The sequence below is a fragment of the Calonectris borealis genome, chromosome Z (assembly GCF_964195595.1).
Source record: "Calonectris borealis chromosome Z, bCalBor7.hap1.2, whole genome shotgun sequence".
NCBI classification, from domain to species: Eukaryota; Metazoa; Chordata; class Aves; order Procellariiformes; family Procellariidae; genus Calonectris; species Calonectris borealis.
In genome coordinates, this window is record NC_134352.1 from 75,525,587 (window position 1) to 75,550,021 (window position 24,435).

The following is a 24,435-nucleotide window of genomic DNA, read 5'->3' on the forward strand; positions in this document are numbered from 1 at the left end:
CCACCCTCCTCTTGGCCCCATGGCCCTTCCTGCCCCCCACCTCAGCACTGGCAGGCTGTGCCGTTTTCAGCAGGTCCGAGACGGCGCTCGCCAGGTTCTTGGCTGCCTGCAGAAGCTGCCGCCCATTCCCTCCCTCGTCCTCCATCAGCGCAGCCAGCAGCTTCACGCCCTTGGACATCTCCGTCAGGTTCGAAGAGATGGTGGTGACGGCGCAGCCCACGGCAGTGTAGTCTGTGTCCGCTGGATCCCCTGCACAGGGAGGAGACAAGTCAGGATGGGATGTGCTTCAAGTGATGCTCCAAGAGCATCCCCACGCCTGTCACCAATGTGGTTCTCCTTCCTGGGAGCTGGGGGAGAGACCCTCTGGCTCCTAAGGCTGAAAGGTGGTCGCATCAGCTGAGTTTGGGCAAGAGAGCCTGGGGAAAGAGAGCTGCACCGTGCTATGGCTGTACTGGACAACATGCTCCTGGTCCAGAGGATGGCTGGTCAGCCAAGGACTGGAAGGACTGGGCTGGGCACAGGCAGGGATCTAAAGGCAAGGCGAGCTGCGGGGGCATGGCCACCAGGCACGTTAGCAGCAGTCAGGGCTGATTTAGCTCTAGCTGGGGCAGGCTGGCTCCTCCGGTCTCTGATGGAGGGCAGGAGCCTTCAGCCAGACAAGAGAGACCAAGCCTTCTCTGGAGATGAAGCACCCCTTTTCTCCAACCCTCCACATACCTGCAGTAAGGTTGACCACCGAGGCTGTGCCGGCAGTGATAGCATCCACTTGGGAGTGGATCTCATGCTTCGACTCATCCATCTTGTTTTTGCGCCAAGCTTTGGATGCCTGAAATGGGGAGAACAGGGTCAGGCGATGGTGGTGGAGGTGGTGGGTAGCTGCACCCATGCTCACACAGAGAGATGCAGGAAAGAGGAGACAAGGAAGAAGGAAGAAAGAGCTGTGACCACCCATACTTGGTGGCCAATGCTTGGCCCACCCTGACCAAGCAACGTGACTAAGCATCCCCTCCACTCCTGCCCCTAGAGTGGGATACAACCCCACCTCTTTGCAGGCAGCAGATCTTTCCAGGAGCTGCTGACACTTCTCCTGGGAATGCAGCCAGCCTGACCCAGCCCAGCCAATAACCCCCAGCACCCCGCTTTCACCCAGCACTCACAGCATCCTGCCCGAGGGGTGGCAAGGTCTCGAAGTCGTCCAGCGTGGCCTGGGCTGCGTGCACAGCCTGCATGCTGGAGTTGATGGTGCCGGTCAGGGCTTGCTGGGCTGAAGTCTGCAACACAGGGACAGATTGAGGTACACAGGAGGCTGAAAATCTAGGCTTAAATATTTGGCTCACACCCCCCGCCCCGCCCCCGCAACATGGTGAAACGTGCTGTTGATGACAGTGCTCTAGGTAGGTGCCTCCACAAAGGGGGGTGCACCTAGCAAAACGGGCATCTCCCCTCTGCACCTTCCACTGGGAAATGCCCCGTCCCACCATGGGTACAAGCGAGTCTCACAGTTCACCAGCTCTTGGGGAGTGGGGAACAGAGGCAGTGGGACCCCACAAGGCTTTTACAGCAAGCCCCACAGCAGGCTGAGTGGGGCCAAAGAAAACAGCCTCCTCGTGGCCTTTTCCAAGCACTTCTCCAGCTGCAGAGGACGTGGGGGACACCAAAGCCAGGCACAGGGCTCTGCTGCAAACCACGCGCTGGTGGGGCTGGCCAGGCACAGCAGCTAGGGGCAGCTCAACCTGAAGGAGAGGCTGCGGCCGCCGGCCAGGGGAAAACACCAGGGTAGCTCAAGTTTGCAGAGAGGGTGCGGGAGGATGCCAGCTCAGCCAGGCCAGCAAGCACATGAGGCCAGTGACACAGAGCCCCTGCTCTTCACAGCAAGCCAATGCCTGGCCACGGACCCAGATGGATGGGTCTGCATGAGCCCCATGGACATCTTTCAGAATTTGTGCCCTACGGTGGGCACAGGGAGAGCTTACCAGGGGAGGCATGTGCCCTCGGTGCATCTGGCCACTGGTGATTTGCAGTTGAGGCTGTGGCATCGTGCCCACCTGGAAGTTTTCTGGCCCTCCAGCCCCTGTCCGCATGATGGCTGGCAGGGCCACCGAGCCCAGCTCCGCCTTGCCTACACGGTTAAACTGCTGCTGCAAGACGGTCGACCTGAAACAGGGAGAAATACCAGGTCAAGGGATGCCCACAGCCCCGGCACCAGGCTCTGCGGGACTGCTGCTGCCAAAGGACTGGCAGCTCTTCCTCCAGACATGCTGTGCTGCAAGCTTGGCTGGAGCCCACTCTCCATTGAACTTCTGCTTGGCAGCTAACTTGCTCCTGGAGGACTTACTTCTTTGGAGACACAGAGTCTTCCAGCATGGTGGACTCCTCATCCCCCTCTAGTCCAAAGTGGTCTTTGCTCTTTTTCTGCGGAGGGAAAGAGAAAACATGTCAGCCAGCACATACCTCCCAGTCTTCCCCTCCTCCTGCAGCCCAGGCACCATACCCGTCTCCAGCTCCCCCAGCAGCACCATGTGCCAATGGCTGTCTGGAGGCCGCTGGAAGGGGCACCCTGCACCCCTCTCTGGAGAGGAGCCGGTTATCAGTGCCCTTGGCAGCACAGCCTCACCTTTTTGAGGATGATGTCGATGTAGCCGGCAATCAGCTGGGCGATCTGCTCCCCCTCCGTTGTCTGCACCGAGTAGTAACCATCCTGGTAATCTCCAAAATCCTGCAATGGCAGGGCACAGGGTAGCACCGGAGCAGGGCACTGGCGGCCATCCTGAGCCCCTCTGGTATGCGCTAAGCGCCCAAGTGCCAGCCTCCAAAACAGCAGCCAAGAGAGGCACCAGAGGGAAAGGCTGTCCCACCGCCGGGCAATACCCAAGAGAGGGGCTGGCGTGAAAGCAGCCCCCTAAGGGGGCACCGCCGGGGAGTGGGGGTGGAGGACCAGGGCTGGTCCCTACCAGGGTGAAGCTCTTGGGCGAGGCTGCCCAACGCTTGATGTTGGTCAGGCTCCATTCCTGAATCACTTCCTTGGTCTTCTCGTCCACACGCATCACACACTCCTTGGTAATCCCCAGCAGCCGCGGCACCAGCTTGTTCTTCCCTTTCATCTTCTCCTGCAGGCCACAACAGAAGGGTTGTGTGCTGTCCCTGAGATGCATCCATCCAGGCAAAGACCTTTGAGGCCTGCTGTGGCTACCAAACACCCCCAAGGCCACACTCTCTGGTGGTCACAACCATGACATGGGGCTTGAAAATGAGAAAAGGTGTGAACCAAGAAGTGGGAAGGCAGTGCACAGGGAAAGGCAAGAAGAAGGAAAGGTGGAGACACAGGGAAAACTGGAGCAACGTGGGTTGAGGGGTAGCAGCTGGAGACACAACAGATGGAGGGATGCTGGAGAAGAGGAATTTTGGCCGGTGAGAGGTGGGACTGAGGGGAGCTGCTGCTCTACCTTGACCAAGAAGAAGGAGACTCCATAGGTCTTGAGGGAACGGGCAAGTTTCACATAGCGAACTTTGGCCTCGATCTCGCTCATGTTCCCGCAGTTCTTGTGGGCCTGCGACAGCAAAGAGGGAACATCACGCTAGCTTCACGATCCCCTGGCTGTGCCACCATTGCCCTGTCACAGCCTTCCCAGGCTCTCCCCACCCCACTGGCATCCCCTGCCCCTTCTACAGCATCCTTCTGACCTCTGGGACCTCAGGAGCTGCCTTGTCTGCCCACCTACAGCTTCCTGCTCCTGTTTCTCACCTGCCAAGCTGCTTCGTGTTGCCTCCAAAGACAAGAGCAGCCTCAAACTTTGGCAAGGAGGAATAAGAAGCCCACGTCTCAACACCCCCCCTGCACGTACCATGAAGATCTTGCGCTCCCCTTTCTGCTTGATGTACTCCTTGGGCAGGAAATCCTTGAGTCTGCCAAGAGACAGAGCTGTTAGCAGCAGAGCCAGCGTTTGTTTTCGACTCAAAGAGGCTCAACCCAGAGCAGGGACAAACCCCTGCCAGGGCACAGGCTGGGAGTTTTTGGGAGCAGGAAGGATGTGGTAGAGGTTGCTGCAGTAATGAAAGCTGCCCCAGGAGCTGCCCTGCCGAGAGCGGGGTGGAGGTGCCGAGGATGCAGCCCTTCATGTGGCATCAGGGGAGACGGTACAGTGGGATGGGGTCCCCCCCATCAGAACTGGCTGCATGTCCTGGGGAGTGACAGAGGGAGCAAGTCGGGGGGCTGGCATCCCTTGCAGCCAGTGTGGACCTCTGCGTTTGGGCACCGTGTTGCAGGGAGGAGAGGGGCTGCACCAGAGGCACGAACCCGGAGCCCCGTGTGCTGGTGTGGTGCTGGGGGCTGCCAACCTGCTCCAGAAACCTGGGGCTCCCCACGACACTCACTCCAGAAAGCCTGGCTTGTGCTTCTGTTCATTGTGCGGCCCAAACTGGATCTGGCACTGGTAGCCGGCAAACTCGCAGGCTTTGTCAAAGGAGACAGGGTGGGAACCGTTGAGGATGTCGTCGCGAGCCTGCGTGGAAAGAGAAGACACCTCCATGGGCTGGGTAGCCATGCAAGCCCTGCCACTCTCCCCTCCACACCAGGTAGGACATGTTTTCCAGACAGAAAAGAAGTGGCCATTAAAAAGAGTAGGATCTAGGGGCAAGCCGACAGGGATCATCACCATGCCTAGAAGAGGAACAGCAGCAGGACTTCAGGATAGTTCCTACCAGGCAGAGGAGACTCAGGATCCCCTGGGGAGCTCCAGAGTACACTGAGGGCAGGGCTGGGATTGCCAGCGTTGGCTCTTACCCAAGAGATAGCTGGGCATCCTGAAGTGCCCCCCGTGGTGGCTCCTGGCCAAAACCTTCAGCCACCAGCCCTGGCAGGGTGCTGGCATGGGGCAGCAGAGCTAGGCGCTCTAGGGAGCTATACCTGAACGTAGAGCAGGTTGAGCTGCACAGGATCTCGCGAGTCCACGTTCTGATCGGAATAGAAGAACTTGCGCCGCAGCAGCAGCGTTTCGTTGTCGTCGATGCCTTGCTCGCGCAGGGTCCGGCCATGGTCCAGCCAATTCACTGTAGGCAACGCCAGGGCGTGAGCAGGGACAGACACCCAGGCAGGGATGGTCCCGGCCCTGGGGCTGCTCAGGGGGAGCAAGAAACGAATGTCCGCCTGGTGCATCCCAGCTCTCACCCCTCTGCCCTGGGCCTCCAAGCAGGAGACACTCCAGGGTGTGTGGGCACATGTCCCCTCGTCACAGTCCTCTCCACTGTCACCTCCGCTCCCCTGCATTGGGTCTTCCTCCCTTGCAGGGGTCCCTGCTCCCCTCCCCGCTGCCCTCAGCAGAGGCTGACCCTGTCCCCAGCACGTGCAGGCACGTACACTCATCATCCGTGTGCAACTTCTGCTTGAGCTTCTCCATTTTCTTCTCATCTCGCAGCAGGGTCTTGTCTTTCTTGAGGGTGCCAGTAACCTCCTCCTTCTTCTCTTCCATAATCTCCCGAACAAGCGAGTACTCATCGTAGTTGGTGATGCCTGCAGGAAAGCAGAGGAGCAAGCTCAGCCTGACACTGCTGCCAAATACAGAGCCTGGAGCGACGCATGGGTGCAGAGCAGTGTCCTCTCCCCAGCGTCACACATTCCTCGGACATCCCCGCTGCCAGGCCATCCACCGCAGAGCTGCTGCCACTCCCCCAGTACCCCCATCAGACTCTGCCATCTCTCCCCACCTCCCTTCCTCCCCCCTGTTGCTGCCCCCTCCTCTCACCGATCCGGGCACAGATTGTCATAAGCATGTCCGTGACGGTTTTGGAGTCATCCACCATCACCGTTTTCACTGTCCCATCCAGCATGCGGATCTTCAGGGGCCGCTGCTTCTTCTTGTACTCCATGGTGTCCTGCGGGCACAGCAGAGCACAGCTCTCAGCAGCGGCGCCGGCACAGGGCGCCCGCATCCCACCATCAAGCCAACAGCTCCCTCTCCCCGGTGCAATTGCGAGAGATTTGTGGGGTGCTGTGGGGCCCAGTGCAAGGCAGCAGGGCAGGCACCCGCACCACCTCTACACCGTGGGCACATCCAACCGCAGAGCCAAGGCAGGTACCAGCTGAAGGAGGTGGGATGGATGCTTACCCCATTGCGAAGCATGTAGTAGTCCAGAGCCTTCCCGGCCTCCAGCCAGATCCCTTTCTTTGGGTCTTCATCCGAGAGGAACAGCCCAAAATCATTGGCTGAAAAACAGGTAAAGTCTCTGCCAGGGTAATCCTGAGCAGGACAGGGCCACAAAGATGCCAGCCTGCACCCAGGGATGTGCATCAACGCAGCCCAATGCGTGAAGCACAGCAGCACTGTGAACACTGGAGCCTAAACCTAACGAGTGGGCAAAAAGCTGGCAAGCAAGCTTCGAGGTACATGTTTTACCATCGTTATCTACGGAAAAAATCATCTGAAGCATGCCCACGCAATGCTGAACTTGGAACTGACAGTCACAACAGAAGGAAAAGCTTGGAGTTGTGGTTGACAGCTCTCCGAAATCTTCAATGCGACATGTAGCAGCCGCCAAAGCAAGGTAGTAAAATGCTGGGCATCACCAGCAAGAGTGCTGGGAACTGGTCTGTAAAACCTAGGCACATCCGCACTTCGAGTACTCTGTGGTGGTGTGGTCTGCCCCTCCCCAGAAGGACGCAACAGAGTTTGAAAAGATACAGAGGAAGGCAACTTAAATGATGGAGCCTTGGTATGAGGGACTAAAGGAGCTGGGACTCCTCTGTTTGGGGAGGAGGAGGCTGAAGGAGGATGGGATCAAGGCTTACAAGGTCTCAGAGATGGTGAATAAGTGCTGTTCATCAAATCCTGCTCTCTCAGGGCTGGGGTACGCGGTGAGAGTGCTGCTGCTGGCGCCTGGGCAGAGGCACCCCAGCTCGGACCCATGGGGATAGCCCCGTTTTCACGCTGCAAGAAGCCAGCACCACGCTGCCTTTGCCCTGGGAAAGGTCCTTCTCCACCTTTCCAACAACCCCGCGCCGCAGGCTATCTTGGCTGGCTGCTAAGTTTATAACGAGTCATCTTGTTGGCAGCTCTCTGCGGGGAGGGACAAATTCCTGAGCCGCCCTACTCCTGCCTGGCTAACACTGCCGTTAGGATCCTACTAAACAGGGAGCAGAAAAATCATGGAGGCTTGCCATTTTATTTTTAAATTTAAAAAAAAAAATTTTTTTTCAAAGCCAATTCCAAGAGGATAACTCTAAAGCACTGAAAAATGAGCAGCTTGCCCCAGATCCATAACTTGGGCAGGGAGAGGCGCTTCCCGAGGCAGAGCAAGAGCAGAGCTGGAAACCTACACTGAAACTCCCCCAGCCCAAAGGTGACAAAAAAACAGGGCAGCTCAAAAAGGGACCCCCGAATGCCACTGGGTAAGGAGAGCAAAGAGAAACAAAAGCTGCAAGGAACTGATAGGAAAAGAAAAGCTGTGAGCAACTGAAAAGGAACTGGGGAATAAGCAGTTCCCTTTAAGGCTTTCCGCTTGCCTTTTTTTTACAAGCAGGCTGGCTCACGCCCAGGAGCAGGAAATGCAATGCTCCCTCCAACATGGCTACAGCCCCGCATCCACATAAACATCCAGTCCTCCTCCGAAACTGAAAGCCGTGGTCCGCCGGACCGCTGGCCAGCCAGCCACAGCGCGAGAAGGCATTTCCTTTTATCCTCGAGGAATTTGCTGCTCCCAGATGTCGCCGCGCTCCCCCTCCTCTTCCCACGACTCCTGACCTCCTGTTTGCTGCCTCTCCCCTGTGGCACAGCCACTTTCGGAGGTGGCAGGGACCCAGGAGAGCCCCCGAGACGATGTCCCAGTGCTCCAGCCCCCCCATCCATGCAAGAGACAGGCCACGTCCGCATGGGAGTGAGTCACATCATGAGCTCATGAGCCATAAGCTTAATTTTGAGCCTGGAGGCAGCAGGGAGATATTAGACCTGAGAAGGCTTAGCAAGGTAATGGAGCACCAGCATGGTTCTGGCAGAGAGCTGCCGGCGAGGGACAGACCCAACGGAGGACTATATATCTCCCAAGAAAGGAAAAATTAACTTACATGGTTTATTAATGCTCACTACGACCCCTGCGACCGTTTAAACCCACCTAGTCCTGGCTAGTGGTGATGGATGCAAGTAGGAGAGAGAAGCAGAGACAGAAAGGGCAGCAGGCTCAAAGAGCTTGACGAGTATTTCACTTCCAAATGTGGTTTCCTACCTTCCAAACCCCCAAATTTCTTCTGGGGTGTCGAGGAGGGAACTCAAAGAGCTCAGCCCCTCGCCTCAACTGGGCAGGAGGACTTGGACCTTGCTATCCCCACCCCCCACTGCTCTGGGAAAGCCTAGATGGGCACAGAGACAGGAGAGGAAAGGGAGACCGGTGAAACACCAGGAGCTACGACGGGTTGCATGACAGCCAGCCCCACTGTGGACTTACGCTGTCCCATCTGGGCCTCGGGCACCCGCTCGCGGATCATCCGGCAGGCGTCGTACACCATGGTTGAGGGCTCGAACTGCATTGTCTTCACCACATTGCCAATGCTGATTTTCAGTGAGAGGGCGACCATGGTGGCGGCTGGGCTGTCCCCACTCCTGCGTCACCTGCTGGAGGAGACAGATGGGTTAGCTCTGACTGTGCAGGGTCCTTCCTCCTCCTACCTTCTGGCAGCACCTCTGCTCCCCGAACGCCGGGACCTAGCTTCTAGCGGCAAGCAAGGGCTGCACCCCATGTTGGCGAGCTTGCAAGGGGGTCCCGCTTTCCAGCCCTGTGCTGACCTTGGGGTCTCTGGCCAGCGCTGGCACCCTTGTCTCCTTGTCCCAAGGTCCCAAAGCCGGCTCGCCCACGGGAGCAATGGTAGCTGGTACTCGGTGGAGATGCTGCCAGTGAGGAGGAAGCAAGTGTGTGGGAACATGCAAGATAAGCCAGGAGACCCCGACAGACGAGGTTATAATTAAACCTGCCATGACATAGAAGCCACAAGAGGAAAACCAAGCTTTGACCCAGAACTGGCAGGGCCCTGCCCTGGCTATCAGGGCCCCCCATGTCGCCAGCGGATGGTGCTGAGCCAGCAGCTTGAGCACAGACGGACCCAGAGGGATGGAAAAGCCTGGAGCCGCTCGGGGAGGCGAGATAAGGGCACCAGGCACTGAACCTGCCCGCTAAAAATAATTACCTGGGGAAAGCACCACTCACACCGAGTGAGCGCTCAGAGATCAGAGTCTACGGCAGCAGCTGCTGCAGAAACCCAGGGCTGGGAAACCACTGCACAGGATGATGTGCAGGAGGGCAAGGGACCAGCCGCTGCAGGTCTCACTGCAAGGGCACGCGAGAGTCACACCGTGCCATCTGAAACAGGCCCCAAGCCGGGTCCAGCTTGAAGGATCAGCTTCAAGCTTGAAGGATTGCGTAGATCAGCTTCAGAGCAAGTAATTCTCAACAGGCCTCCGACACACCAGGTTTAATAATACTTAATTAAAACCACAATATTCTTACAGCAGAACAAATCTGGAAATAAATGACAAAAGTAAAAGGAGTTTGTAAATAAGCCCCCCGCTTGCCTGCTGCAGCTTGTAGGGCTTATAGAGCCCGCTCCTTTGGGTTTACCCACTGTGCAGTGGCTTTCAGCTCTCCCAGGTTGCTGCGTCCCTCGGGGTCCTTGCGCCGGATTCTTCTCCCTGCCCTTCTCAGCATCCCCGGTCCCCAGCTGACCCCATCCTGACACCCTCCAGCAGTGACACCCCTTTTCCTCTCCCCAAGAGCCTGCTCATGGGGAAGGAGTCCCCTGCTCTGCCTCGACCCAGACTGCCTTGTCCTTAAACGCCAGCCAGTAGGAGGATGGAAAAGGACTGGCGGGATGCACCATATCTGCTTGTTCTCTTTTAGATGATTGATTTTCTCCTACCAGGCCTCCTATTATGGCTGTCAGGGAAAGTTTACTGGCCACGTGCACCCTCAGCCTGGCCTGGGAAGGTTCTCGGGCAAGGCTCGCTGGCAGCCTCCCTTGCCTGCCGTGCACTGCAGTGGCACACGGCGAGCCTGTGCATCCCCTGCCCGGCACTGCCAGCTCTGATCTGCCGCAGAAGGGGGTACATCGGTGACGGCTGCTCCCAACCACATACCGGAGTGGGCTAGGGATAGGATCTGCAATGGATAAAAATCTCCTACACCTGATTTTGGCCAGGAGAGAGTCAGAGGGCAGGGGTCCTGTTTCTGCAGAGCCATAAAGCCACGCTGGTGGTGTGGGGAGGGAGGCAGGGATGGAGGAGCATGCCGCCTCCGCCAGCACATGGAGCAGCTCCAGCTCCACATTCCTGAGCTGTTCGGCAATGTTTCTGCGGAGGCCCGCGGCCCCCACTGGCTCTGCTGATGAGGAATGAAATGCATTTCGGGTCCGGAGCAAGGGAGCCCGGCGACAGCAGGAGGGAGGCGGTGGAGGCACCCGCCTGTACCATTGCCGTCCATCCGGAAGCACCAGCAAAGCTGCGGAGCTGAAGGGACGAGGAACACCCTGCTGTAGAAAGGGCTTTCTGAATATTTCATACGCAGGGCGGGCTGCTGCGGTCACCAGGCCATCTCCTCTATATCTAAAAATATTCTCAAGTCAGGCATAAAGCTGCTTTCTGTCCCTCCACAGGAAAAGGAGAACATGCCACTGCCAGGACAAGGTCAGAGACCTCGGAGGAAGGGGAGGGGAGGACGCCGGACGGCAGAGAGGAACTGAGAAGAGCCAGGCCATGCCCAGCCATTTCTGCAGCCTTCTCTTGCTCTCCCAAAGCCACCCAAAATCAGGCGCTGTGCTGGAGGCACCCCTTAGCACACCCTTCAGGGGACCACTACGCTTTCCAAGACCCCACAGAAGGATGACTGCTCAAGCCTTCCTACTTGTGAGCTCTTACAAAAATGACAGAGCTTGGCAGGGAAGGTGCTCACGACGTTAAGGAAACCCTCAGAGAAAAGGGAGATGGTTCATTTTAATTCCGATATTCTAAGGAAACAGTTCACGCTCCAGCAGCTGAACTTTGCTGACATCAATGTCTAAAGCAGAAATGCTCGCTGCTGCATAAGAAGTGCATCTCCTCAAACCCTGGACAGATTTGTCAGCAAACGTGGCAATTAATCACATGGGGTTTGCAAATCTGCTTCCTCCTGCGAGGGCACCAACACAGGGCTTGGCGCCCATGGGCCTCTCCCTGCCGGGTACCTTGTGGGATAGGAAAAGCCGGACTAGACATAAGGGATGAGACAGCGTGGAAGCCCTGTGCTACAAACCAGAAAAACAAAGGCAAAGGACAGCGAAATTCAAGCTGTCCCTCTGGAAAGAAAAAAAAACCCAAACAAAGCAAGCCTCGATGAACACACACCAAATTTCTGCGCTGGCTTGCCTCCAGAGCAAGCAAACCCATTCGCAATCGGCTGTCAGTATGCAAAGGCAGATAAGGCACCAGAGCAGTGAGCTGGCCAGCCGGCAGCCAGATTAACACAACTTCTGCATTTTACAGCAAGCTGCATGCAACCATTTGAGCCATGAGCACGCTCCTGAGCTGATCTCAAAATGAGGGGAGGTGGTTTTTGATGGGGTCCCACCTCCCTGGGAATAATCCCGGCTGCCTCCATCTCACCCCGCACTAGGTGTGCAAAACCATTGCGGTGGTGGAAGTCTCCGGGCTCTACTTAAAGGCAGGGACAGCGCAGGCAGGGACGGCCGTGGGCAGGCAGAGCCGCGTCGGCCCGAGGAACCACCGCGTCATTGCTGGGACCACTGAGAGCAAGTTTTCCGTCACGTGACGTAACTGCTATATTTGTATCGGCTGAGTTTAGCGCTGCAAGAACGGTTACAGAGGAGGTTTTATATCTTAAAAAAAAAAAAATCAACCAAAATTCGATAGCAGCCTGCTGGTGCACTCATGGCGAGTTTCCAGAACAAGCTGCAAATCTTCAAACGCAACAATTTTGCCATTTTTAACGTGCTCTTTCTAAGGCAGACTCCGGATGAGGTTTGGGTTTGTTGGTTTTTTTTTTGTTTGTGTTTTTTTTTTTTTTTTTACAGCAATGCCAAATTTCACTTGGGAAAGGCCCCACTCCGGACCACCCCCAGACTGGGAGCTGGCTGCACGGGGATGCTGGCCCAGACAGCATGGCTGCCAGTACAGCCAGGCAGGTACCAGACCACTGCGATGCCTGCCAGCGGTGGCTTTGCCAGCAGAACCGTATCTGCACAACAGCATGATGAACCGGATCAACAATTAACCTGGTAAGAAGCTGGACCAGGCTCTGACTGGGTTCTCCAGGATGGGACCAGCATACGCAGCCACGGCAGGCACCAAGGGCACGGGTGGCTCAGCACCACTCCGATGGGAAGGCTGAGCCGGCAGCCCAGCTGAGCCGGTGGGCTGGTGACGGTGCTGCACGCTGTTGAGCCCACTCCGCCCAGTTCCTCTTTCCCAGCCATGCGTCCGCATCGGACGGGAAGATGGCTTCTTCCAGCTGAGGCCGAGCTTGCTCCCGGGGAGCGTGAGCGGCCGGCGAGGCCAGCCCCAGCCCCACGGCACCTCAGTGGCCACTCGGCTGTTACCCACGGCTGGGGCAGGAGCATCCTCTCGCCCCCGCAGGGAGGGCAGCCCTGCTTGGCGTGGGAAACGGGCAAGGGACGGGCAGCGGGGCTGGAGGGTCACAGCCACAGCCTGCCTGCCTGCTCACCCGCACTGAGGTGAAGCGGCTCTGGCCATTAACTGCTGGCGTTTGCCAGGCATCACCAGGCCTGTCTGCTCCTGCCGGGCATCCCCTGCCCTCCAAAGCGAGGGGGCACAAATGGTGGCACCCGCGGGCTGCCCACCGCCAAGGCAGGCGAGGGGGCGAGCAAGGGCAGGACACCATCCACAGCCTCTCCTGTGTCCTTAGCGAGCCAGCCCCCCCGGCACAGCACCCCAAAAGCAGCGCTTGGGGCGCAGTGGATGCTGTCACAGCCTCTGGAGACCACCACGTGCCCCGATCTGGGCACCCACACTTCCCAGGGCCAGCGACTTGCCCACCACCGTGCCACGGGCCAGGCAGAAAGGGGAAAGCAAGAGGAGAGCGTGGCTGGGTTTTGGGGGACATTTCTCTACCCAGCAGTTGGCAAAGCTCAGCTCTGGAAAGGAGAGCACTCCACAGGTCCCTGTTCCCTCTTCCTCACCCTTCCCACTCCCCTTCCCCAAATCTGCCTGGCACGTGCCGCTTTGGGATGCACCAAACTCGTGCCGCTGCCGTTCGACGAGCAAGCTGTGTGCTTGGCCGGTGCTCACCGTGCACCATCACCTGCTCATTTAGCACTTGGGTGGTTTCACCCCACGGTCTACAGGGGGGGTTTCGGACCCTATACTGGGCACCCCGCAGCCTGTGGCAAAGTTAAAGATCCCAAAAATATGTCCCCTCCCCTTCTCAGCGGCGAGGGAGAGAGGAAAAGGGAGTAAACAATGATTGCTACCAAATATGGGTCTAACAGCCAGCGATGAAGCCACGGCAGAAGCATGTAGACATCCTGCCGGCAGATTCAAAGGGCCGGGGAGCTTGCAGGGGTGCGGGCAGGATCCGGCAGGGAGCGGGGCTGGGCAACGAACAGGCAGAGGACGGGGCAGGGTTTCCCTTGCCCGGTTAGCCGCTCCAGCCGGGGCACGGCGGGGACCCACGCTTTCCCCCCGCCGTGGGGGTCAGTCCTGCTCCACGTGTCCCACCCCAGCGCTCCGTCCCGGGGGGCCACGACCAGCTTGTCTGTCCCGGGAGCACCGGCGGGAGGTGCCGGGGGGATCTCCCCTGGCTGCAGCGAGGCCGCGGGGAGCGTGTCCTCCAGCGACCCCACCCAAAACCGCGCCGCGGGCTGGAGACACCCTTCCCATCGCTTCCCCCGCGGACAGGCAGGGTGGGCAGGAAGGGCAGGGGGAAAGCTTCGCCGCCGTGCCCGGCCGGCACCGAAGCTCGCAGCCCCGGTTGGGGGGCCCCTGGCCGCAGCCAGGCCTCTCCCGCTCCGTCCCCGGGGAGCCCCGAGGCGGGGATGCTGCCCGGGCCTGGCGAGCGGAGACTTCGGGCCGAGGCCTGCGGCGGTGGCGGCTATTTTGGGGCAGGGCAAGGACAGGGCCGGGATTAACGGGGCCAGGCCCAGTCCGCCCGTGCCCGCCCCTGCTGCCCCGGGACACCCGGTGGGCGTCGGTGCTCGGGTGCCGCCAGCCCCGCGGGCGGTGGGGCGCGCCCCAAAACCAGGCCAAGGCGTGACCGACCCCCGGAGCCCCTGGGTCACCGCAGCCCGGGGAAGGCGCCCCGGTGGGAGCGGGGAAGCTCCGGTGACCGGGACGCTACTCCCCCCCTCCGCCCCGGTAGGCGGCGGTGGGGGGGGGCTCCCTCCGGGACATCCGTTTCCGGCAGCCCCCAGGGAGCCAGGGCGCTGCCGGTCACCGGGACCCCGTGCTTCGCCGCCCCCCCCCCCCCCCCGGTTACCGGGACCCCGTGTCTTCCCTGTCCCCTGTTCCCCGTCCCCGTACCTGTGCGCGGGCAGGAGCAGCGCGGCGGCCCCGCCGAGGCTGTGCGGAGCGGAGCGGCACCGCCCGCTTCCCGCCCCGCCGCCCCCCGCCGCGCATGCGCCGGGGCACGGCGCGCCGCCGGGCGGCACGGCTCGGCTCTGCTCGTCACGGCACCCCGGCGGTGCGCTCCGCCCGGTTTCCCGCCGCAACGCGGCCCCACACCCGGGGCTACCCGCTGCCCGGTACCCGCACAGCCCCGTCACTGCGCCCCGGGGCTGAGCACGGCTCAGCGTCCGCACCCCGGGACCGTGCTCTGCTCGCACCTTCGGGCCTCCGCCGGGCGCACCCCCGAGGCCTGCACGCCCCGGTTGCTCCGCAGGCGGCCCCGGCCCGGCCCGGCCCCCCCGGCCGGCGCCGCCGCCGCCGCTGCCCCACGGCGCGCTCCCGCCGCCCACGCGCCACCGGCCAATAAGCGCCCGCGCCGGCGCCGCCGTGTTATCCCGGGAGGGGCGGGGCCGCCCAGCGCGCGGGGCCTGCTGGGAGGCGGGTGACGTGACTCGTGGTGCGGTGGAAGCGGCGGGGCGGGCGGCGTCGCCGCGCTGAGGTGAGGGGCGGGACGGGACGGGAGGGGCGGCCGGGAGCCGGGAACCGGGGGCGCAGGGCCGCCGCTCGCCTCAGACCGGGGCCGGGGGGCTCTGCGGGGTGGCCGGTGGCTGGGCCGGGCCGGGGCGGGCGCTGCCGGCCAGGGGAGCTGGTGGCCCCGGGCCGGCCCGGCGCTGACAGCCCACCGGTGGGCCGCGGCTCTCCTCCCGCGCGGGGCCGCCCTGTCAGGCCCCGGGCTGTGCTGCCCAGCGGGGGGTGGCTGGCTGCAGGCGGCGGCTGTGCCCCAGGGAGCGGCACGCCGTGCTTGCCTGTGGGCCGGTGGCATGGCTGCGGCTGTGAGAGGCCTCTTGGGTGGGTGTCCGGGTGGGGGGAAGGCTTCCTGCCCTGGGTGCTCCCGTCACCCTTCCTTCTGCCTCACTGGCTGCTCTCCCCTTGTTCTCTTCCTTCCCTTGCTGCCTGCCCAGCGCACGCTTCCTAGATAGAAAGTCCTCGGTGTCCGTGGAAGCAACGGGCCCTGGCGTTGTCCGGGCTCTGCCCTGCTCCTCTTCTTCTCTCTGCTCCGATTTCTGCCGGTTAGAGTTCTGCCCGCCGTGCCATCTGGCAGGGCAGCCCCACACACCATCTTCCTGCTCCCAGGCAGCTGGCACAGCAGCCCTGTGGCTGGGGTCTGCCCTGGCCTTCTATTTTTAGATGGGGTTCTTTTCATTTTTAGGGGATTTTGTTGTTTGGGGTTTTTTTTTTCCTGACTCTGACACCTGCTAGCTAGATGTGAAGCTAATGGGGAGGTGTGACGGATGCCCCCTCTCTGAGTGAGCAGTGCTTTGGTCAGGCATCACCGACCAGCAGCCTGGCGATACCAGCCCTGCCGCGCAAACCGTGGGAACCGTGCTTGGCTGCGTCTTCTCAGGGACCAAGAAGCCCAGGCCATGTCTTATCAGGAGATAACAGCACCAGCCCGAGCGGGGACTAGACAAAACTAACACTGCCACAACTGCACACCTGCGCAAACACTGGAGGAGGGGGGTTTGACTACGAGTCCATCACTTTATGCTATAAATGCCTGTAGCCTCCCCGAGCCCTTTGAGCTCTGCTGCACGGCGGTGATCTCCCTCTGGAGCAGGGACGCCTCTCAAGGTTACCCCTCGAGGCTGAGAGACCCTTTACCCGGCATCTGGTATCTACAGCGAGGTAAGCGGCACTTTACATTCGACCTAAAAGTATATTATATGCTAGCAACATTTTTTTTTATATATATATTTAAATAATCACTTAAATCATTGTCAAATCACTGTTTAATTACCATTCAATTCTCACTTAATCACGGTTTGATTACCATTTCATTTTCATTCACTCATCAATTAATTATCATTTGATCGTCGTTTAATCATTAATAAGACCCTTTTAGTTAACCCTGCGACGATGACTTCTCTTAGCAATTCGCCTGCAATAGGAGGCTGACCGCACGGGCTCCACGCCGGGGGTACAGCGCCTTTGGGCTTCAGTGGAATGGCAGGATCTTGTATGCTGTCCACAGGGCCCTTCCACTTTCCGTCTCCTTCCTGCAGCTTTTGTGTTCTGGGTGGAGTATTGTTCCTGTGGCTGGGTCCCAGTAGTCTGGTGGGGAAACTGGTGTGGTGGGGCCACCAGTGCTGGTGAAATAGCCTTGTTGGGGAAGGAGTCATGGGATGGTTGTCACTGCAGTGCCCTGGCAGCTGTTGCATGGGGAGACTTTGTCCATAGGGGCTGAGGGACAGCTCGATGTCTCCCCCTGTGCCTGTGCTCACTTTGGGTGTCCTGCTCAGATGTCATGCCCAGAGGAACTCGCTGCCCTGGCAGATGAGGACCTGCTTGACTTCCTCCTGAAGGATGATGCTCCCTGCCTTGAAATCCCAGGGAAGGAGAACAGTCTGCTGGAAGACTGGGGCCTGCCAGAGCCTGAGGTGAGTTCTTTGGGAGGAATCCCTGTTGGGTTGTGGTTCAGGAGGTTTGGCTCCCTGCTGAGTAAAAGCTTTTTCTCCACAGCTCCTGGACAAGGAGATGGAAGACTTCATCAGCTCCCTGCTGAGCCCCTTTGGAGATGAAGCAGGCACGCTGCAGGGTTATTCTCCTGCTGACAGTGACAGTGGCATTTCTGAGGATCAGCACCTGTCCCATAGTCCTGGCAGTGACTTTGCTGGCAGCCCTCGGACCTCCGACATTGTGCAGGTTGATCACAACTATTCCCTCCATCAGGATTGGCCTGCTCTGGAAAGCGTGAGGTCTGACATGGCAGAAGGAGATGTTTCCATTGACTTTGGTAAGTGATGTGTGTAGGCTCTTTCTGTGCTGGGTACAGGCAGAAAAGCAGTCCCACACTGGGTTTTTTTGGGCGGGTGCCAGGCAGCAATGGAGAGAGCTGAGTTTAGTGGCTTTCTGCTGTAACATTGTGGTTTCATGCTACTCGAAGCTGCCTGGTTAGGTGCTGCCTTACTGAGGCCTAGCGCTTGACTCTTCTTTCCTTCCCCAGGAGCATGGACGGGTTTGGAAGGCACAAGCAAGGCACTGGAACAGAGCTCCGGTTTCCCTATTGCTGTTGCTGTGGATGCTGAACCCCAGCTTGTGCCTGGAGCCATCGTGCAGGTACTGACCACCACGGTGTGGGCCCCAGCCTTTGCTTCTGGTCGCATCTCCCCTTCTCTCCTGGCTTGGCTCCTGTGGGGGATATCTCTGGGGAAAGTATGATGCTGCTTTGGGAGAGCTGATCCTGGTTCTGTGTGCTTTCTGTATGCCCTCTCTGCCCTGGGGTGAACACCCTTTACTTTGCATTCTTAGCAGGTGTATTTTCGCTGTTTTCTAGTCTGACTTCCCACAGCTGGTCCTGACAGAGGAGGAGAGGCAGCTCCTGGAGAAAGAAGGTGCTTCATTACCAACCTGTCTGCCACTGACCAAAGTGAGTCCTCGCTGCAGCCTGTCACTCCCAAATGGATTTGGACCACTGGAATGCTTCAGCCAGAGTAGAGGTTCAAAAATACAGGATGGTGCCTTGATGAGAGCTTTGGTGCCCAGGTGCTGTGTTCAGGGCAGCGTGTGGCAGGGCTTGGTGTCCTTCTCCTCCTTTTGAGGCTGGGGGGGGTGTCCACGTCCACAGAAGCCTCTGCTTTGCTAATCACGTAGATATGAAGAGCAATGAGACCTGGCTGCTGTCAGTCTCCCCACTCATGACTGTTTGCAGGGAGGCAGCTACACCACAAGTGCCTCCAACCTATTTTTTCCCACTTGCCTAGTGGCTTGCGAGCTGCGTGCTTTTCATTTCCCGTAGGTATGCCTCACTTTTGCTACACTGGGGAAGCTGCTGGCCGCATCAGCAGGCCACAGTTTGCTTTGCAGCTCCTGCAGTTCATTCAGTGGTGTGGGAGGGACAGAGGACAAAAGCACTCGGGCTGAGCACTGAGATGTATGCGGGGTTTGTGAGGGCTGGATTGCCAGCGCTAACGGGGGTTGCTGCTGATGAGAAATGACCCTTGCAGGCCGAAGAGCGGCTTCTGAAGAAAGTGCGTCGGAAGATCCGGAACAAGCAGTCAGCCCAGGATAGTCGTCGCAGGAGGAAGATCTACGTGGATGGCCTGGAAAACAGGTACGGGCACACTGCAGTGTCACCTGACACTGAGGGGACAGACAGGTTCTTTTAGGGATCTTTGGCAGAATGATGACGGCACTAAACAATAGTTTCAGTTAACGCTTTGTTTTCTTAACATATTATGATTAGTATAGCACAGAATTTATGATTAGAATGGAACGGAATTTCCACAAGTGGAATCAATGTAGTACAATCTACAAGCAGCGTAATACAGGATTTATAATACAACTTAACTTACGATTTCTAATCACCTAGATCCTAATACAACTTAACTTATGATTTTTAATCACCTGGACCCTCTGCAGATCGGATGGATCTTACTACATGGTTTGCTGTATCAATACAACGATCATAATCTAGACTTGAAAATTATGCAAAGGAATCTGAGTCACTCCCTCAATCATGGGAGGAAGCAGATGATGGTGGAGGTCTCCCTGGCTAGGGTGGGTCCCGGGTCTCACTGTCCAGCAGCAGCTCCGGTCCAAGTTCCCCCTTAGGACTTGTAACTGCTTGATTTTATGGACAGTGCTCTATGTGCTGTTACGCTTCCCTACTCTGTGACAGGGTTGTCAACAACACCTGGCTGGCCGGGGCCTGGGACCTTCAAGGCTGGTAAGGAAGGGAGTAACTGGCCTGCGCCCAGGAACCTTGAGGCCAGTAGGGAGAGGAAGAAGAAATCTGCTTGGTTTGTCTGCTTGGTGCACAGGACCTTCGGCGCCTGATAATGAGGGGATGGGAATGAATATGTGACCTGCTCGGTCGTAGAGAATGGCTGCTCACCTCATAAAATGGTGTTAGTTGTGCTGACCACATTGCCAGGGGTCAGGAGCAGGGAGTACCAGTCACAAGCAGCTGTGCTGTGCCGCTGCTGGGGTCTTGCCACCCTGGGCAGAAAGTGAGGCTGACCCTGTGGGGCAGCAGCTCTCCTCCAGGGGCTCAGAAGCTCGGGGCATAGCCTACCCTGCTCTCTTATGCTTGGAGATGGCCCAGAGCTTGCTCTGTTCAAGCCAGGTGCTGGCCTGCCAGGTCCAGCATGTTCTCCAGGTCAGGCTAGTTTGCAATGCAGCCTGATGTCGCAGATCTACAGGGCTGGTGTGCTGTGAGGAGTGAGCATCCTTAGTGATGAGTCTGGTGCTTCTCTGTGGGACTGGGCAGGACTCACCCCTCCCCAAACCTGTTGTGAGATGTTGCTCTCTGGGCTTTGCTCCAGGTAGTGCCAGGTAGACCCCACGAGCAATTTTATCTGCCCCAGCCACCCAGAGGTGGTGGCTGATTACCTGAGGAGAGACTCTGGTGAAGTCCCTGCTGTTACTAACAAAACCTCTCTGTTTTTCCCCCATGCTGTTCGTTTTTCCTGGGAAGGGTGGCAGCCTGCACAGCTCAGAACCACGAGCTGGAGAAGAAGGTGCAGCTGCTGCAGAAGCAGAACATGTGAGTTCTTGTTGTTGGATGTGGCAGGAGATGTGGTGGGTAAGGCTGTTCCTCTTCTTGGGATTGTGGCCTGTCCTTGGCTGCAAAGTGGGGAGGAGGAGAGCGTGCAGCTCTTTGTTCAGCCGCTGCGTTAACGTGCATTGCCTGCTCTCCTGCAGGTCACTGCTCGAGCAGCTGCGGAAACTACAGGCCTTGGTGAGACGGTCCACCACCAAAACTACCACAACAAAAACCTGCACCATGGTGAGTGGCTTCAGCCCCAGTGCCTGTGAAGGAGTCTCTGCTGTCTTTACAAGTTTGGGAGAGAGGCGTTTATTGTGGCTGATGATGGTTATCCATGTCCTTTGCTGAGGTCTGTGCTGATCTTCTTTCTGTTTCCAGGTTGTGGTTCTGTCCTTCTGCCTCATTCTCTCCCCCAGCATCTGCTCGTTCCGGAGCAAAGAGCCCCAGCCGGAGCTCCGAGGTGAGTACCCAGGGGCTGAGGCACGGCTCCAGGTGAAGCGCTGCCTTCCAGGGCAGAGAACCTTCCTCAGAGACAGCCTGAATTCTGGGGGGCCTCCAACCCAGCAGCCCCTTGCCTGGGGTGACCCCTAGGTTTGGCTTTGCTGTCTCACCCCAGCTCTGGACTCTTCCTCAAGCCCCGTTGCAGAGGCCCACCTGGGGACAGGGCCCTGGGCCAGGGGCGGTACAAGAACTGGAGGGATCCAGTCCCTCTTGGAGCACAAGCTGTGCTTGTGCTTGGCAGCTCTGCGGCGTCCTCTCCCCGCCTCCCCTGGGAGGAGGCAGCCCTAGCTGAACAGTTTGTTCCCCTCTCGTGGGCTCTGTGGTGGCCCGTGCTCAGAACAGGACGGTGGGAGGCTGGGAGTGACAGGGCTGGCTCTACCTCTCTTGCAGTGCTGTCACGGCAGATACGTGAGTTCCCAAACCGGGTAGCACCTGACGTGCAGGAGGACGCTGCGCTGGAGGGGCTCAGCCCAGAGCCTGAGGACCCCTCGCTGCTGGGCAGCCTCAATCAATCACGAGAAGAGGGGCAGGGTCCACCCAACCCCGATCCCAGATCGTCTTTCAACAGCAACTCATCCTCCGACCCTCCGGCGGCCGCGGGCTCCGAGCTGGGCCCCCCCCAGCCTCAGGAGCAGCGCTCCCAGGGCGACCCTTTGCAGGCAGTGGTGGTGTGGAAAGCCAAGAGGCAGGAGTGGGTGGAACGTGCTGCCAGAGTTGTCATCCAGCAGCACCGTGCCGATGAGATGTGACCGCCACCTCCTGCTTCTCAGGGTGACACCGGGCACCCTGCTGCGCAGGGACAAACCAGAACTGCGTTAACAGATAATCTATCAAAGCAGATTCTTCTGAATACTCTCCCAATTGCTGGCAGCTCAGAGGGTTTACCAGGGAGGAATCGTTCTAGGGTTGACATCTTCTGACCCTCTGCTCTGTATATCTATAGCAGGACTCTGTCTATCTGAGATGGGGTAGGAAACAGTGGGAACTTTGCTACGGCTACTGCCGTGGCCTGCAGCCCAGGGTGCGTCCCGTGGCTCGCAGGGATGGGCTGTGGCATGGAGGGTGAAGGCGGTTGGGCCTAAGGTGCCTGTACTTGGTCTGACTGGAAGCAGTTGGAGATGGAGGCTGCTGCCCTGCTTTTTCCCTGCCCAGATGGAGGTGAACAGGCTGGGTCCTGCACTTTTTACTGTGTCTGGTGGCCGCAAACATCTGTCCCTTGTCTCTTCCCGTTAATCCTGCAGTTTTGCCTGATTTCTAGGTGTGATAGTGAGCTGACCTTCAGTGCCCTTGCAGGGAGTGGTCCTGCCATTGCGACAGACCCCACTTGTCGCCTGTTCCTGCTAGCTTTTGAGCCACGGGCGCAGCCCCAGGCCTGCCTAGAGAAGGTAATGTGGAGCCCTTCCCAAGCTGTGTGTGCTGTTTCCCTTCTGTAGGGGCTGAGCCTTTCATCTCCCACAGCCCTGGGAGCGGGGCTTCTGGCCCTCGGGAAGGAGGCATGCCTTGAACTGGGCTGCTGAGGGGGCGTGGAGCAGAGAGCAGCAGAGCTGCTTGCTCTTCTAAAGGCTTTCCTGGCCACAGGACAATTTCAAAGCTGTGTCCTTGTGTGCCCAAGATCTGCCGCGCTGTCCAGTGATGCAGTCAGCCGGCTCTGGTGGCTCCCCAGGGCTGAGCAGAAACACTTAGAGCTGGTGAGCGGTGTCTTTCCTGGAGTGCAGCTTAGTGGTACCTGTTGAGCATCTCCTCACCCTACTTCAGGACATTTCATAGAATCATTTAGAATGGTTTGGGTTGGAAGAGACCTTTAAAGGTCATCTACTCCAGCCCCCCTGCAATGAGCAGGGACATCTTCAACTAGATCAGGATAATAATAATTTCCTTATTAATAAACACTGTAATACTGTGTAAATAAATACTAATGATGTGTGACGGTGTCCTCTGGTTGGTTCGGTGGGGGACTGGGCTGCGGGGTGGAGGCTAGGGGCTGCACCAGGGGCTGGGAGCGTTGTGGGAGGAACACAAGGGAGGCTGGGGGGTGATAGCTCTCGCAGCCTAACGAGGGGGAACGCGCGCTGCCTTCCCTTCCCGTGGCTGCGGCTGTGCAGAGGGGCTTGTTGAGGCACGGTGCAAGGTTGCAGGGCAGTCGCTCTGCTCTCACCTCCCTTCAAGGGTGCGAAATCGCTCGAACCACTTTTGGAGACAAGTGGATGTTGTGAGCACCCAGCACCCACGTGTGACCTGCATGCACCCAAGCCGCCAGCGCTGCGGAAGCCAGCAGCTTCCCCGGTAGGAAGCACGAGGAGCCGGTATCTTCCCCCACCGCTGCTTTCATAAGGGGAGCTGCACAATCGCAGGAAGCCGAGCAGAGCCAGGGTGGTGCAACAGCCCCGTCACCTCGGCGTGGGGGCTGTGGCGGGGGCCCTGCCTGCTGGGTGGTTGCTAGATCAGGGCTGGGCCCTGGATTTGGTTGGGATCACTGGGTGCACGGGAGGCACTAGCAGACCCTGAGCTCAGGCTGTGGAGCCCAGCATGGGGTCTGGGGGTGCAAGAGCCCAGCAAGGCAATGGGTGCAGGCAGCACTGCGCTTGCAACCCACCCGGGAAGCAAAGGGCACGTGTGCAGGTGAACGAGATACAAAACTGAACGTTGTGTCTTTGCCTGGGGAGGAGAGACAGTCAAGGGGCAGCTCACCCACGGGCCCTGTCTCAGGACAGGCAGCAGAACACTCGTAACAGCATCAGGTTGCAGCTCTGCCCTGGCCGGGGCAGGCAGCCTGCGAGCATCCCCAGGGAACCGCTGGACCTTTTTCCCCAGGAGCCATGCACGATGGCGGGAAGGTCTAGGACCCTGTTCCCTCTTTCATTTCATTTTTTGCAGTTCAAGGCTAGGGTGCGTAATGCCACTGATGTCACCTGGAGTCCCTGGCCCAGCACTAATTGATATTGTATGAGTCATCTGAAATAAAACACGGTGGTGTTGCCAGCAAAGCAGGCAGCGGCCACCGGAGCCGGTGTTTGGCCAGGGGCAATGGGGTCAGCACCCCGCTCCGCAGCAGTCTGGCTTGTTTGGCCGAATGTCAGGAAGGGAGATAGCTCTGGGGGAGCGGGCAGGGAGCCAGGCGAGTACAGCGGGCTCCTCATAAAACGCAGCCAAACACACGCTCCTGCTACCAGACTCTGCCTGCACCAGCCAGCGCAGCCCTTCTGTGCGGAAAGCTTGCAGCAGAAGGTGGGATACCTTGCAGCAGAAGGTGGGAGCCCAGAGCTGGTCTCCGTACTGCACTGGGGATGTGTCTGCGCTGGGAGTTTTGGGGACAGTTGCCCCGTGGTCTTAGCCTGTGCTGCCCCAGGGCTGCTATTTTTCATCTCTTTCTGTGTTCTCGTGCCGGTCCCACAGCGGTCAGCTCTGAGACAGCAAGAGGAAGGAAGCCTAGCCTGGGCCTCACACCTTGGGTTAAAGGGCAGCGATGATAAAAATGCCCGGAATGAGTCCTTTGGCCGAGGAGGCTTGCACCTTGTTTCCATCAGGCAGGGGAACAGGAGGAGCCTGGTATTTCTGCCACCCTCCTCCTCCTCCTTGCTGCAGACCCTCCATGACATCTATTTCCCTTGCACGCTGCAGGGATCAGAGTGCAGGCTGCGTGTGCATCGGCGCTGCTTGCACACACACACAGCCCCGCGCTCTGGCTTAGGTCGGTGTCACAGTCCCTGCTTGCCCTCCCTGCCGTGTTCCCTCTGCTATTCCCATGGTCGACCCATATCCCATGAGTGTCCCGGCAGTTGCCTGCATCAGCATCATGGG

The 24,435-nt window shown here is 58.7% G+C and overlaps 2 protein-coding genes across 7 annotated transcripts in view; one reads left to right on the plus strand and one right to left on the minus strand.

The window, feature by feature from the left end:
- Positions 1-14,591, minus strand: part of TLN1 (talin 1) — a 35,457-nt gene extending 20,866 nt beyond the window's left edge. Inside the window, exons 1-16 of one of the 4 annotated variants that reach the window (XM_075136997.1) lie at positions 14,505-14,591; positions 8,431-8,597; positions 6,102-6,199; positions 5,739-5,868; positions 5,354-5,506; positions 4,904-5,046; positions 4,372-4,499; positions 3,843-3,903; positions 3,444-3,548; positions 2,952-3,107; positions 2,615-2,716; positions 2,336-2,412; positions 1,974-2,154; positions 1,158-1,271; positions 718-826; positions 41-249 (exon numbers count right to left, since the gene is read on the minus strand). In XM_075136997.1, coding sequence (XP_074993098.1) covers positions 41-249; positions 718-826; positions 1,158-1,271; positions 1,974-2,154; positions 2,336-2,412; positions 2,615-2,716; positions 2,952-3,107; positions 3,444-3,548; positions 3,843-3,903; positions 4,372-4,499; positions 4,904-5,046; positions 5,354-5,506; positions 5,739-5,868; positions 6,102-6,199; positions 8,431-8,560 — 1,896 coding nt within the window. In that variant the 5' untranslated portion in view covers positions 8,561-8,597; positions 14,505-14,591. Of the gene's footprint in view, positions 1-40; positions 250-717; positions 827-1,157; positions 1,272-1,973; positions 2,155-2,335; positions 2,413-2,614; positions 2,717-2,951; positions 3,108-3,443; positions 3,549-3,842; positions 3,904-4,371; positions 4,500-4,903; positions 5,047-5,353; positions 5,507-5,738; positions 5,869-6,101; positions 6,200-8,430; positions 8,598-8,768; positions 8,866-14,504 lie in introns of those variants that run through there. The other 3 variants (XM_075136999.1, XM_075136995.1, XM_075136996.1) reach the window with 3 other exon arrangements.
- Positions 14,592-15,011: 420 nt separating this feature from the next.
- Positions 15,012-22,563, plus strand: LOC142075853 (cyclic AMP-responsive element-binding protein 3-like). Of its 3 annotated transcripts, none has more exons than XM_075137856.1 (11): positions 15,012-15,087; positions 16,153-16,274; positions 16,889-17,026; positions 17,109-17,382; positions 17,593-17,705; positions 17,923-18,015; positions 18,593-18,699; positions 20,065-20,133; positions 20,292-20,376; positions 20,515-20,596; positions 21,028-22,563. In XM_075137856.1, the coding sequence occupies exons 3-11, from the start codon at positions 16,889-16,891 to the stop codon at positions 21,384-21,386; spliced, it is 1,320 nt and encodes a 439-aa protein (XP_074993957.1). In that variant the 5' UTR covers positions 15,012-15,087; positions 16,153-16,274; the 3' UTR covers positions 21,387-22,563. The 3 variants fall into 3 exon arrangements, with proteins under 3 accessions (XP_074993957.1, XP_074993956.1, XP_074993955.1); XM_075137855.1 differs by having other exon boundaries at positions 15,031-15,087; positions 15,853-16,274; XM_075137854.1 differs by lacking the exons at positions 15,012-15,087; positions 16,153-16,274 and having other exon boundaries at positions 16,570-17,026.
- Positions 22,564-24,435: the final 1,872 nt, after the last annotated feature.

What these genes read in the sequence shown, in the direction of transcription:
- LOC142075853 (XM_075137854.1), top strand. Translation starts at nt 16,772, where the DNA reads ATGGTTGTCACTGCAGTGCCCTGGCAGCTGTTGCATGGGGAGACTTTG. An exon ending in AGATGTTTCCATTGACTTTG is followed by an intron (nt 17,383 to 17,592) that starts GTAAGTGATGTG and finishes TTCCTTCCCCAG; the next exon opens with GAGCATGGACGGGTTTGGAA. An exon ending in GTGGATGGCCTGGAAAACAG is followed by an intron (nt 18,700 to 20,064) that starts GTACGGGCACAC and finishes TTTCCTGGGAAG; the next exon opens with GGTGGCAGCCTGCACAGCTC.